Source organism: Carcharhinus amblyrhynchos, chromosome 24 (assembly GCF_965287045.1).
Source record: "Carcharhinus amblyrhynchos chromosome 24, sCarAmb.v2.hapA, whole genome shotgun sequence".
Lineage (NCBI taxonomy): Eukaryota > Metazoa > Chordata > Chondrichthyes > Carcharhiniformes > Carcharhinidae > Carcharhinus > Carcharhinus amblyrhynchos.
The window spans coordinates 7,527,851-7,542,876 of record NC_137347.1 but is presented as its reverse complement, the minus strand read 5'-3'; the positions used below and the strand labels follow the sequence as shown (position 1 = coordinate 7,542,876).

Sequence of the window (15,026 nt, the reverse complement as noted above, 5' to 3'; positions counted from 1 at the left end):
AAAAAACTTCTCAAGATGTTCCCGCCCACCACCCAAAATAATGAGTTGAGATCTTCAACAGAAGGTAGTTGATCAGTTCATGTCTGGACAGACCTTTGCTACTGTAATTATGTAATTAGTTTCTTAACTTTCCCAGCCATCACTTCTGAATGAAGCATTCTTCCGTGACGAGCTAGGAAGGAAACCTCTATAGGCATTGTCCTGCTGGACTTTCTATCTCTGCCTGAAAGGTAGTTTTATACAAATGCAAATGGTGAGAGTCTGTACAAATGCAGTTAATCTTCAAAGTAATGTGACCTAATTGTCAACAGAAGCTGGCCAACTTGCACAGCCATCAGGTGACCTGTGATAGCCATCTTAAGTCAATGCCTTTGTCTTAAAAAATCCTTTTAAAGAAGTTAAATATATATTTGACCATCCAATGAGTAAAAGATTAATATTACACATGCACGCATCACATCATCGTGACATCGCCATCTAACAGGAAATGAAACATGAATTATGGGTGTTTCATTACACAGCGTTCAAATGCTAAGAGAATTAAAAATAACACCCATTCACACTTTTAATCTAATTGCATCAGTTATGCTTTTTGTGGTTTTTGTCCCCAGATAATTCTAAACTGAGCTAAACTCCAGATAGCATGCTGTTGTATTGCTTTTTGCTTCCAGATGGTGGTTACAAACAAAACCTATCTCCACTGGAAATGATCAGACTTGCATCAGCATTCTGAATTTGCTTTATTCTTTTGGAGTTAATCATAACAGAAATTTTCTCTGAGCTTGTCCCCTTCCATAACTTCAGATTGGGCACTATCAAAAGGGTTTGGTCCTTTTACATGACTGTTACTGGGAACAGCCAAACCATGTTTATTATGCAGATTATTCTGATTGTTAGACTGGTCTGCTTTGATCAGTTTAAATCCATCCTGTCCACCTCTCTAACCTGTGAATAGAACTGCTCAAAGCAGACACTCTTACAGTTTTGATTTTTGCCTCTTGTAGGAACTCCGACCCTTCACTTTTCATGAAGTTTACATCGGCACTTTTGGTTTTGTTGAGGTTTAAAAACTTGGTCTTGTTCAAGTTTCTTACTAGTGGGTAACCAGCCTGGATTTCACTCATATCCTCCCCTCTGGTCTCCACACGTGTTGTTTCATTTGGGACATGTTCCCTTCCTCCTTCGTCTTGGGAATGGGCTTTCCCTGAATCTGTACCATGTCCCCCTGGAATACTACCAGCACTAAGTGGATGTAGGGCTCCTGCTGCTCTCCCCAGTGACTCTTGTACTGAGTGGGGCATCACCCTCACGCAATCACAGTCTATGCAGGAGCTTCCCATGTCCCTATTCAAATCTAACATGAAGGTATCTACTAAACAGATACCTTCCCCCTTCTTAATCATTATTGATCCTTCAAGGACCTCTTACTTCTGGCGGCCTGGCTTCAGCCTTTCTAAGTTCAAGTGGTTTCTCTTTAGCCACTTCTACCCATCGGGGCTCTATCATCCCTGGAAGGGCCTCTTAACTTCTCTCAATTCTCTGCACCTCAGCAAATCCATGCTGGTTTTCTTCAAACTTCTTGGCTTCTCTGCACTGTCCTTAACTTTGAGTATTATCCTCTGGCCTGCCAGGTCATTCCCTAACAAAGTGTCTACCCTTTGCACGGGTAAGTTCAGGAGCCCATCCATTGTTACAAGTCCTGTTACAAACTCACTAAAGAGTAAGCTTTAATCAGTGGCATCTCTCTACACTCTCTGTTGAGCCTTTTTACTAACTGGCTGGAATTTACCATGTTCTCTAGTGCAAAATCCTCACTTAACCCAGCTAGCAAAGTCTGTGAACAGTTTCTTGTAGAATTTGAGATTTCCCACAATGTATTTTTCTGCAAATTGCCTGCATCATTTTTCAAATGTTTAATAGATGTTAGCCAAGGCACCAGTAGTTTGACATATACAGCAAGGTCATATTTAACAAAAATAAATTTGGCTTAAAAGAGGAAAGTATTATAGCTCAGGACAGATGAACAATTGGCTGCTCACGTTGATTGGAGACTGCATAACAAGAGGGCGCTTTCCCTTTTACCCTGAACTCTGTGATGCTTCCATAACTATGGAATTGTGAATCTAAACTTACCTAACCAACCTAAACTTAGAGGTATTTAATTGCATTCCTCGTGCCAACAAATACTTAACATCCTATGAATCATCAGCATTTTTAAATATGGTGGTTGTAATTCCTTCAACTTAATAATTTAACATTTAATTTTCAACGCAGAGTTGAATGTCACTTTCAATTGAAAGTCTACATGGCAGCCCAAAAGTGAGTGTTAACCTGTCACACTCTACTGATCAAAATCAAAATCTTCTGTTCTTAGTTTTCATTATTTCAGATACCACTGTTTTATATTTTCACAAGGTTTTGTCCACCCATTGAGGCAAATGGGCAAGGCAGCTACATTTAGCCACACAACTCCACAACTGGCAGATATACGGTTGAGCAATGCACAAGAAAATGATGGTCTTGTCTCACAAGAGACAGATGGCAGGTCCCAAGAAGTTAGCTGTAGGGAGCGACAGAACAAAAGAGCAGCTTTCAAAGTGTAGCTTGGTCTTAACTTCATCCAGGAGAAAATTCCCCATTGTGGCAGGATTGTTGGGCATATAGAATGTGACCACAGGTAGCACAGGTTCTCAGCTCATGTCTCGCATTTTTTTTTAAATTGGAACAGGCCTTTGTTTCCATAAATGGTGCCTGGGAAGAACAACAGGGCAAACCTGCAATGGAAAAATCCATCAGTGGCTATAACATGACCAAAATAAGACGCGTGATCTCAGGACTTAAACCTTCCCAATAGGAACCAACAGACAGACAGATGCAGGATCGAGTCCGACGTATTGTCAGATTTGTCTTCTTTGTAGGAAAGACACCACTTCCAATGAAGTTTCTGTCAGTTTTACGACTGCAAGGACAGGCCATGTTTCTCCTGGAGGATTTCTACAGTGGCATCAAACGCACTGTGTGGGAGCAAAAATAGAAAATTAAATCAGTTACATACTTCTTTCAGCAAACTCCCAAATGACACAAGTTCTTCACAAACAACAAAATTCTATAAAAGGGACTTTTACTGAGTCAGAGGTAAAATTAGGTCAATTAATCAAATTCTCACTTAAACCTGAAAGGACACTGTTGACCAAAGGACACATTTGGCAAAATACAGGAGACGGGGGAGAGGGTGGAGAACGAGGGTACTTTTTTTAAAAACCACAATGAGTTATCACCTTTATCTTATAATGCAGATAAACATGAGCAAGTGGGGTTAATTCAGAAGAACAAGCATGGATTTCTTAGGGAAAAGATGTTTAACTAACTTGCTGGTGTTTTTTGAAGAGGTAAGAGGGACAGGGTCGATGAGGATAATGCTGTTGATGTGGTGCAATCTTTGTGTCATCGACAAACTGATCCTACCTCTCATAGTCATCTACGTCATTTATATAAATGACGAACAATAGTGGACCCAGACGGAAACCCTGTGGTATGCCACTGGTCACTGGCCTCCACTAAAGCAGCCTTCAGTCATCACTCTCTGTCTCCTACCGCTATGCCAATTATGAATCCACCATGTCATATCACCCTGTATCCCATGTGCATCAGCCTTCTTAATAAGACTGCCATGTGAGATTTTGTCAAAGCTACCAGAAAGTCTTTCTTTATTTAGTGATTCCAAGATAAAAGTTTTAATAATGCATGTACAGTCTTTGATATATGTACTACCTTTTCAATCTGAAAACAAAACCCTTAAATTAACACATATGGTGGGTTATGGTATTGCAAGACTGCATCACCTATGTAAAGGAATTAGTGAAAATGAAAACAAAAAGTAGTCTTCAAGAAAATCTCAAAGTTTGGGAATTCATATCTTAATCCCTGAAGAAATATATTCAAAACATAAAATGGATGCTTACCAGCCAGACCTGATGATGCTGTATTTTCCAGGAGTGCTCAAGCCAACTACTGTTGATCCCAACCGACATTCAGGCTTCATCATATTGCCAATACAGCCACCATCAACAATAAGACCCAACAAAGGCCAAAGATCCCGAAATTCCTGAAACAAAAGTTCCGGAGAAAATTTTTCACACAGGGGTCACATTTCTTTTCTACTCAGGTCCAAGCAGAATAACTGACATCAGTAATGAACAGGGACTGGTGAGTGCATTGCTGCAATGCCAATTCACATCTGAGGCCAGTTTAGTCAAATCTGAGGGAACCAAATTCTGGCATAAAGGAACAGAATTTGGAAAAACTGTCCATGCTTTGTGATGACGATTCACAATCAAAAGAGATAAGAGTCGCTACATCTAGACTGCTCTTAGGAAGATTTAAGGTGACTGGCAAAAGAGCCAGAGAGAACATGAGGAAAAGCTCCTTCTGCAATGAGTGGCTGAGATTTGGAATGCAATGCTGGTTAGGGTGGTGAATACAAATTCAACAGTAACTTTCAAAAGGAAATTCAATAAATACTTGTTGAGTGCGCTTAGGAGGAAGTGACCATAATGGGATTTTCACTTTACAGTTGACAATATAAAACTGTCCCACCTGGAGTACTGTGCTCAACTTGAGATACCACAGCTTAGTGAGGGACATGAAGGATACAGGAGAGATTTATTAGAATGATGCCATGATTGAGGGCTTAATCACGTGGAAAGACTGTAGAACTAATGTTGTTTACCCTGGAGCAGAGAAGACCAAGAGGAGATTTGATAAAATTGTGAAAGATTTAAAGACACACAATTTTGGTGGCTGAAGGATCGATAAGCAAAGGGCACAGATTTAAAGTGACTGGTTAAAAAAAAAACCAAGGCAGCATGGAAAAAAAACATTTTTTATGCAACAGGATGCACTTCCTGATACAGTGGTGAATATAGAAGAAAATGCTGTACTATTCTGATACGACATCCTAATCACAGAATGACTGACACTGATATGGAATGTCCAAGGTGGCTTCAATCCCCCTCAATGCAAAGTTCCTTCAATCCCACAAAGACAAAACTCACCAGAAACGCTCATAAACCTGCCCATGACATGTGCTGCAGGACCAAATAATAAGATATGTCACAGGTAGTCCATGCGCACAATGCCAGAGGTATTATACACTGAAAATTTCAAATTCAGGGGGAACCCAACAAGTAACTCGTGGAGATAAAGTTTCCCCTGACTCAATAGTTTGTTTTCAAACTAATTGGGGTGAGTATAGACGATGCAAATTAAGCCATTAATAGATCTGTGCATGCTTGTTTCCATAGAAATCTAGAGGCAACAGTGAAATAACAGTTTGAGTTTAGATGATATGCATAGATAAGGGAAACAAAATGGCTCACTACTGCCACATGAACAAATTGTGCACTAGTCAGGCTACTTGACACAACTGAAACTTCAGTTGAACAAGAATAGGCCATTCAGTCCCTCAAGCTCGGCCTACTGCTCAATTAGATCATAACTGACCTGTATCTTAACCCCATCATCCACCTCAGCATCATAACGCTTAATATACTTGTTCAATAAAAGCCTAGCAAACTCAATTCTGAATTCTTCAAACGACCCAGTCTCAGCGGCGTTTTGAGGGGAATTAATTCCAGATTTCCACTGCCCTGTGTGAAGAATGTCCCCTGACATCAACCCAAAATTGTCTAGCTTATATTTTAAACTTATGACCCTTGTTCTACTCTTTCATCAGAGGATATAGCTTCTCTCTGTCTATCCTATCAAAGCCTCTAATCATCTTGAACATCTATTTCAGGTCACTCTGTAATCTTCTACAGTAAAGTAATTATAAATGTACTCTATCCTCAGTTTAACCTCAGCATCGTTTGTGAATTTATACTACACTTGGTTTAAGATTAATGTCCATTCATATCCAAGTCGCCTTATCCTAAAACTTTAGTTTAATTTGAAAGAATGCATTGGATAAACATTTTCCATTCAGCTTAGTATCTTAGAATGTTCCATAATATTCTTTCTCATTTACCTCTTTTGAAGACTGGAAGACAACATTTTTTTTAATAGTTCAATTTATATAGTCCTCTGACACTCACAGGCCCTTCTCTGCACTGAGCCCTGGTTAAGCAAGTTGTCTGCTCATTTCCATGATCACAACCAGGAGGAGTATATTGCCTGGGCTGCTAAAGCCAGCTCCTGTTCATTTCCACCTGCCTCTCCTCCCACCAGCTCAGCAATTCATTCATTCTTGGTGTCCTGCAAATGTCTAATTTCTCACTAGGCCTCTTACAGTCTCATATTCAGATCACTTCTCTGTCTTGTGAAATGGAAGGAAGGAAGGATTATTGATTTCTTTACGGGATGACATCTGCCAGGAAGTTCAAAGAACAAGTCATCATCTTCTGTCAACAGCCACTGACCACATCAATACACACTTCGTCACATTGTGACAATAAAACACGGTCACTGGACAATATTGGAAGGCTATCAGAAACAGAGGAACTGTGTTGAACAAAGGAATTTTAGGAATCAAGACAACAAATATTTCTTAAAATTAATGAAAAGACATTAATACAGATTAATACTGATCTAATACAGAAAGCACCCAAAACAAATTTTAGGTAATTTAGCAGTGATTACTGTTGCTGAGTAATACTCACCTCTGTGGTCAGTGTGCTGGCTTGAGAGCTGCGATTGGCACTCGTCAAAGCCAGGGGCTCACCACACCTCTGTGCTAACTCCTGAATAAATGGATGCTTTGGAATACGTACTCCCACCAACTGCAAGCAAAGTAAACAAGTCAGACACTATGATAAATTCATCATCATAAGCTATCATCTTAAAATATCAAGTAACTGACGGTGGCACAATGGTTGGCACTGCTACCTCACAGCTCCAGGGACCCGGGTTTGATTCCCATCTCGGGTCACTGACTGTGTGGAGTCTACACATTCTCCCTGTGTCTGCGTGGGTTTCCTCCGGTGGCTGTTTCTCCCACAGTCTGGTTAACATGCTGATTAAGTGCATTGGCCATGCTAAATTCTCCCTTAGTGTACCCGAACGGGTGCCAGAGTGTGGCGACTGGGGGATTTTCACAGTAACTTCATTGCAGTGTTAATGAAAGCCTACTTCTGACACTAATAAATAAACTTAAACTTAATTCTGAAGGGCAAATCTTTTTAATCTGATCACAGTTTGAGTTAAATGGCTCTCAGTAAACATACAGCAAAGCCACGTGGCCAAACACAAACACAGATTATTCAATTCATTCTTACATCAGTGAAAGGGTTCAAATCTTTGTTCAGCTCCTCTGCCCGCTCGAACACCAGTGTTACAGGTCCTGGCAGAAGATCCCTTAATACTTGATCAGAAACAGTGACCTTACAGTACCTGTGGAAACAAAGGAAAAGACTTCAATCCACAAGATATCTGCAGAGTATTTCTACATTACCAACTGATAATGGGTGATTAATCTTTTAAAGATATAATTTTTAGAAAGGGCCAACACAAAACTTCAATTAACCCTGATACAACCATTCAACATCTTCCTATCCCTTCTCTCTCCAGGGACAGACCTAATTGTCCTGAGCCCATTTATATTATTGGTCTCCCCATTCAATGAGCTTCTGGATTGTGAAATCCTATGAGATATCCCTCTTTACACCCAACTACCAATTTGGCTCTGTGGACCCTTCACGAAACTGTCCAATTTGCTTCGATCAAATGCCCCATTTATATCATGATCTTGAAAACATGAACGAGACCCTTCCCAAAGAAAAGTGTGATCTCCTTACTTAGAAACTAAACGGAACCTTTAAGAATGTGTTAAGTCATAGACAGGGATTAACGAACAGTCTGAAACCATACAGATTCACATGCGTAAATACGATATAAGACAGTATTGTTGGATTCAATAAGTTCTGCTCTTCCACTCACTTATATATATCTTCGACATTTCCAACACAAATAGCTAAAGGCTTCTCCTCATTCCGTCCTTTGATTTCATAAATCTTTCGGATGGCTTCAGAATTCTGCGCAAGGCAGGTGATTCCGTAGATTGTGTCTGTAGGAACTGCCACAACCCGACCACACCGGAGAACCTTTACAGTCTCTGCTAAGACCTCATTCCAATCTGTGGTAGAGAACAGTTGCACATTGAGCTGTGGATTCATCAAACATTTCACTGGTGAAAACAAACATGCAACATTCTTACACAATGGCAAGCTGATCGCCTCAAAGGACATTTAGAAAAGTCAAGGCCAGAACCCATCAGCTCAATGATTGCAAAGTAAAGTCCTGCAAACATCAGAAATACTCAGCACTTTTGCAGAGATAAAACAGGTTTAGCGTTTTAAATTAAAGATCCTTCATCATCACTGTAAATAAAAAGTGGTTTTAAGCAAGTACAGAGGCAGAGCAAAGGATAGGTCAGAGGGGGGAACAACTAAAGGGAAGGTGCGTGTTAGGGTGCAAAAGGAGAGACTGATTATCAAGAGATCCAAAGCAAAAGGAGAGGGAAATGCAAGAAGTAAAGAAACAAAAGCTAGGTCTAGAAGAGATATAAAGTGGAATAGCAGAATCATGGCCAAATAATAGCCCTCTGATGATCATCTGTCCAGTATTTCAGTTTTCCCAACCTTGCATCTAATTGGGTTCTCAGCATATCAGAGAATAGAATCCGTACAGTGCAAAATGCGGCCATTCAGCCCCTTGAGCCTGCACTGGCAACAATCTCAACCATGTCCTATTGCCATAACCCCATGTGTTTACCCTACTAATTCCCCTCTATCCATCTCTGAAGTTTACATCTCTACTCCCCGGAATACATCTTTATTCCACATACTTAGTGCCAGTACCAGGTCATGGTTAAGGCTGAACGCCACCGAGATTGGAAGAACAAACACAGAATAAGCTACTTCAGTGGAGCGCATTCATCTGCAACTTAAATTGCTGCCTAGATTAAAAACCAAGTATTGAAGAGTTCAGACATAATCTAAGGAACATTGAAGTTTTTTTTTAAATAAACATTTGGTCATACTTTAACAAAGGACATTTAAAATTATCCTGTAAACCGACTAAACATCTGGAAACGTTTTCTCCTCAAACATAATTTGTCCAATTACACTACCATGAAGCACCTTGGAGCATTTTTCTCTTTTAAAGCATGATAATAATTTGATGTTGCTCTCCAAAACACAGCACAACTAGTGAGAGGACATATTGCAAACTATAGATTCTTTCATTACCATAAGACACTGACCATCTAAAACAGAAACAAGTCACTTTAATGATGCATCTGAAGGCCCACTCCTCTTTGATAGACACTGGAACTCCTACATGACATCTCTTCACTTGTGCACTCTGTTTCTACACTCCATTCTCGCAGTGTACCCGAGGCCACACTCAAACCAAAGAAAAAGAGTCACTAGATTGTCACTGCTAAATCTCAATCTAATCATAGAATTCTTACAGTGCAGAAGAGGCCATTCGGTCCATCGAGTCTGCACCTAGTAATGATTTGGCTGACAGTCTGATTTTCCTTAAAAACGAGCAAACTATAATTTCTCCATCCTCCCTGAATTTTTAAATCTGCAATAAGAAATTAAATTAAATTAAAAGCGGAGGAATTTAGAGTAGCTAAGAGTAGTGGGCGAGAAGAGGATTGGGAGAGGTTTAAATGTCAACAAAGATTGACAAAGAAGTTGATAAAGAAGGGTAGGAGAAACTATGAAGCTGGGCTAGCGCTTAATATAAAAAAGGATAGCAAGAGTTTTTATAAATATATAAAAAGGAAGAGGCTGGCTAGGGTGAACATTGGTCCTTTAGAGGATGAGAAAGGGGACCTAGTGGTAGGGGATGGGGATATGGCTAAGGTATTGAATAACTTTTTTGTTTCTGTCTTCACGGAGGAGGATGTGAATAATTTGCCGGGTGTTAGTGATGGAAAGGTGGTAGGACTGGAGGGTCTTAATGACATTACTGTTACTAGAGAGGCGGTGCTCGACAGACTAGAGGGGCCGATTGTGGACAAGTCCCCAGGACCGGATGGAATGCATCCGAGGGTTCTGAAAGAAATGGCGGAGGTTATAGTGGATGCCTTGGTGGTTATTTTCCAGACGTCGCTGGATTCCGGGGAAGTGCCGGAAGATTGGAAAACGGCTAATGTTACGCTGTTGTTTAAGAAGGGTGCCAGGCAAAAGGCGGGGAATTATGGGCCGGTTAGTTTAATGTCTGTGGTAGGTAAAATGTTAGAATCCGTCATTAAGGAGGAAATTGCGAGGCATCTTGAAGGGAATTGCTTGACAGAACAGACGCAGCACGGTTTCATTAAAGGGAAGTCGTGTCTGACAAATTTACTGGAGTTCTATGAGGATGTGTCTAGGGCGGTGGATAGAGGAGAGCCGGTGGATGTGGTCTTTCTGGATTTTCAGAAGGCGTTTGACAAAGTACCTCACAAGAGGTTATTGCAGAAGGTCGAGGGACATGGAGTTGGGGGTAGGGTGTTAGGGTGGATAGAGGATTGGTTGTCAAATAGGAGGCAGAGAGTGGGGGTCAACGGGTGCTATTTGGATTGGCGGATGGTGACTAGTGGACTGCCCCAGGGGTCGGTGCTGGGGCCTCAGCTATTTACCATTTATATAGATGATCTGGAGGAGGGAACCGAGTGTAGGGTGTCGAAATTTGCTGATGACACCAAGATTGGGGGAACGGCAAATTGTGCGGAGGGTGTGGAGAGTCTGCAGAAGGATCTAGATAGGCTGGGCGAATGGGCCAGGAAATGGCAAATGGAATTTAATGTTGGCAAGTGTGAGGTGGTCCACTTTGGTAGGAATAATGGTAGGAATAATGGTAGGAAGGATTATTACTTACGTGGCGAAAAACTGCAGCAGGCGACGGTGCAGAGGGACCTCAGGGTCCTTGTGCATGAGTCGCAAAAACCCAGCTTGCAGGTGCAGCAGGTGGTCAGGAAGGCGAATGGGATGCTGGCCTTCATAGCGAGGGGGATTGAATATAAAAGTAGGGAGGTCTTGCTGCAGCTGTATAGGGCACTGGTGAGGCCGCAGCTGGAGTACTGTGTGCAGTTTTGGGCGCCGCACCTGCACAAAGATATTTTGGCCTTGGAGGGTGTGCAGAGGAGGTTTACTAGGCTGATACCGGAGTTGAGGGGGTTGAGCTATGAGGAGAGGCTGAATAAACTAGGCTTGTACTCGTTAGAATTTAGAAGAATGAGGGGAGATCTCATTGAGATGTATAAGATGATGAATGGGATGGATAGGATAGAGGTGGAGAGACTCTTCCCGCTCAAAAAAGACAGTAGGACTAGGGGGCACAGCCTCAAGATAAAGGGGGGTGCGGTTTAGAACGGAGTTGAGGAGGAACTTCTTCACTCAAAGGATGGTGAATCTCTGGAATTCTCTGCCCGTTGAAGTGGTGGAGGCTGCCTCGCTAAATATTTTTAAGACGCGGGTTGATGGGTTTTTGATAAGAGAGGGGATTAAGGGTTATGGGGAGAGGGCGGGAAAGTGGAACTGAGCCACGACAGATCAGCCATGATCTTATTGAATGGCGGGGCAGGCTCGAAGGGCTAGATGGCCTACTCCTGCTCCTATTTCTTATGTTCTTATGTTTAAGAGGCCCACCAGCCTAACTAGCTAGACAGACAGTTTTCTTCTAGCCAATTATTAAAGCAGAAAGTTATAACAGCATACCATTCCATCAATCGTGCAACACTCAACATTATGGTCAGCAAATGCAAAACAAAAATTACTTGGTCTTTCTCCCTTTGAAATGGGCCATGAAAGCAAGAGGCTCGCTGCTGCTACTGCTCCCAGAACAATTCATCACTAAAACTTGCAACATCACAATGATCACAAAGCTAATGTGCTTTGGTCAAAGGGATCAGCTATCTTGTGCACCAAATAACCATCTCCATCCACAACTCTGGTCCACACCCTCGAATCACAGTAACTTCATTTCAGCTGAGTTGGTAAAGTGCTGTGCATGACCGATTCTTCATGCAGGTTGCTTAGAATCAAATATCCAGTTGTCAATTTTCATGTTCACAGAAATCCTGCTGTCCATTTCAATACGAGAATTCATTGTTCATCAATTCTTGTATTTCTTTTCTCTGATCCCACGATATAGACACCTGCACCTTTATCTCAGCTATTCTTCATTCCACCCAGTGCCATGAACAACCAAGAGAAGCTATAATGCCCCAGTCACTGGCCAGGCTGGGATCAACACTGTTCAATATATTCCTTTCCCTATTACGATTGAAATGTATTTTAACTAAAAAGCAAACAGGGAAGCCTAAGTTGTCAAGGTTAATACATAGCAACAGCAAAAGCTTAAACTCAGCAAGGAAAAGGAATATTATATCATCATGCAACTTCTGGAATGGAAGAAGGCAATGTCTGCAAACAGATCTTACAGAAAAGTGCAGCATAATTAGAGAAACGGAAAAGCTAAGTTCAGAATATTGCTTTTAATTAAAACAGAACAAAGCAAAAGCAACATTTAGGATGGACAGAAGGAAGTTCCTCATGCTGATATATAGATTAGGTTTCTAGATACAATCCTGACAGCAAAACGCCCTGGAATTAATACGGTTGGTAGGGTCCTCATGGATGGGACAAAGTGTCTTCCTCTTTCATAATTAATCTGTGATCACATTGGGAGGCCAACAAACCTGAAATTTAAAAGCAAAATACTGAGTTTGCTGGGGAAGCCGTGGCACAGAGGTATTGTTACTGGGTTAGTAATCCAGAGACCCAGAGTAATTCTTTGAGGACTCGGCTTCAAATCTCACCCTGGCAGGTATTAATACTTGAATTCAGTAAAAATTTGGAATTAAAAGTCTACTGATGACCATGTAAGCATTGTCAATTGTGGTTAAAAACCCATCTGGTTCACTAATGTCTTTTAGGGAAGGAAATCTGTCATTCTTGCCTGGTCTGGCCTATATGTGACCCCAAATCCACAACAGTATGGTTGATTCTCAACTGCCCTCTGAAACGGAGGGCTGTTGGAGATGGGGCAATAAATGCTGGCCCAGCCAGCAACACCCACATCCCATAAATATTTTTTAAAAACCTGAAATTGATAACAGAAAATGCTGGAAAACCCAGCATCTGTGGAGAGGAGAAACAAGAGTGAAAGTTTTGAGTCTGCATGACATAGCAGTTTTGCCACATTTTCTGAATCTGAGATATATTGGTAACACAAGCCAGCTACCTCTCGTGTCTCGAGGGAGGCTTAAAGAGTTACAGCCTCAGCTACAATGGGTTGTGAACGTAGGCCAGTCCATCACATAAACCAGCCTCCCAATCCACTGACTCTGTCTACACTTCCTGCTGCCTCGGAAAAGCAGTCAGCATAATCTAGAACCCTATGCACCATGGACATTCTCTCTTCCAACTTCTTCCGTCGGGAAAAAGATACATAAGTCTGAGGTCACGTACCAACCGACTCAAGAACAGCTTCTTCCCTACTGCCAGACTTTTGAATGGACTTGCATTATATTAAATTGATCTTTCTTTACACCCTGGCTACGATTGTAATGTTATATTCTGCACTCTCTCTTTTGTTCTCTAGAAACAGGTTTATTTGGAATCACAGGCTTTCAGAGTGCTACTACTTCATCAGATGAGTGGAAAAGTAGGTTTCACAAACACGACATATATGGACAAAGACAAACTTGCCAATTTGTCTATAAATGCCGTGTTTGTGAACCTACCTCTCCACTCAGCTCATGATTCCAAATAAACCTGTTGGATTTTAACCTGGTGTTGTGAGACTTCCTAATGTGCCCAACCAAAGTCCAACACTGGCATCTCCACATTTTTATCAATGAAGGGTCCGTATAGCACACAAGAAACAATACACAGAACATTACAGCGCAGTACAGGCCCTTCGGCCCGCGATGTTGCGCCGACCAGTGGAACCAATCTAATGGCCCTCTAACCTAAACTATTCCAATGTAATCCATATGCCTATCCAACGACCACGTGAATGCCCTTAAAGTTGGCGAGTCCACAACTGCTGCAGGCAGGGCATTCCACACCCTTACTACCCTCTGAGTAAAGAACCTACCTCTGACATCCGTCCTATATTTATCACCCCTCAATTTAAAGCTACGTCCCCTCGTGTTAGCCGTCACCATCCGAGGAAAAAGGCTCGCACTGTCCATCCGATCTAATCCTCTGATCATCTTGTATGCCTCAATTAGGTCACCTCATTAACCTTCTTCTCTCTAACGAAAACAACCTCAAGTCCAAATATACTTTCAGATATCCTTTCACTGTATGCATGTGATAATAATAATTAGAATCAGCTCTGGCTCAGCCCTGGGCACAGCTGGAAACATCTGCCATTCTCCCCCTCTCACTTCCTGTATGATGTAACCTGCAGGCAAAGGGCCAGCTTTGACCAGGCTCTCCCCTGTGGGTGAGGCCTTGCCCTGGGCCTGGGCCAGGCTTGGCCGGGGTTCCCCCTGGGCCGTCCTATCCGTGGGGTTGGGCAATGGGTAACTGAGCCGGAGTAAAAACCCGGACAAGCGGCACCCAACACCGGCCTCCAAAACCAACCACCCCCGGCTTTACCTCCTGCTCCAGCCCGAGGCTGCGGCGGCCTGGATGTCGGCCCCGCACCGGCCGCCGGCAGCCACAGCGTGCGGGCCAGAGCCGGGGACCAGGCCTGCTCGCCGCCCGCCGCCACCAGCTGGCTCCTCATCGTCAGCAGCAGCCGCCGGGTCAGCATGGAACCCGCGCCATGGCGCCGGCTCCTGTTCCCCCGGCAACCGCTGATCGACAGCCCCGCCCGGCTCCCGTTCCCCCGGCAACCGCTGATCGACAGGCCCGGCAACCGCTGATCGACACCCCCGGCTCCCGTTCCCCCGGCAACCGCTGATTGACAGCAGGGCCTGGCGCGCACGCGCGTGCTGATTACACTCATTTCCGCAATCAGTGACGTGTTGCAGTCATTGCATTTTGCAGCAACTGGTCCCCACTAAATAACTATACGCCGCA

At 42.7% G+C, this 15,026-nt stretch overlaps 1 protein-coding gene across 1 annotated transcript; it reads right to left on the bottom strand.

Annotated features, from left to right (window-relative positions):
* Positions 1-386: 386 nt before the first annotated feature.
* On the bottom strand, positions 387-14,803 carry yrdc (yrdC N(6)-threonylcarbamoyltransferase domain containing). The gene is made up of 6 exons (XM_080211459.1): positions 14,601-14,803; positions 7,933-8,128; positions 7,272-7,386; positions 6,657-6,776; positions 3,963-4,105; positions 387-3,014 (listed from the first exon to the last, which is right to left on the bottom strand). Exons 1-6 carry the CDS (start codon positions 14,755-14,757, stop codon positions 2,954-2,956), a joined length of 792 nt encoding a protein of 263 aa, XP_080067585.1. The 5' UTR covers positions 14,758-14,803; the 3' UTR covers positions 387-2,953.
* Between the last annotated feature and the right edge of the window lie 223 nt (positions 14,804-15,026).

Excerpts from the sequence above, each read along its gene's own strand:
- yrdc (XM_080211459.1), bottom strand. The coding sequence starts at position 14,757 with ATGCTGACCCGGCGGCTGCTGCTGACGATGAGGAGCCAGCTGGTGGCG. Across the intron at positions 7,387-7,932 it reads AATGTCGAAGATATATATAA|GTACTGTAAGGTCACTGTTT; the intron begins GTGAGTGGAAGA and ends TTGTTTCCACAG. Across the intron at positions 6,777-7,271 it reads ATTTGAACCCTTTCACTGAT|TTGGTGGGAGTACGTATTCC; the intron begins GTAAGAATGAAT and ends CTTTGCTTGCAG.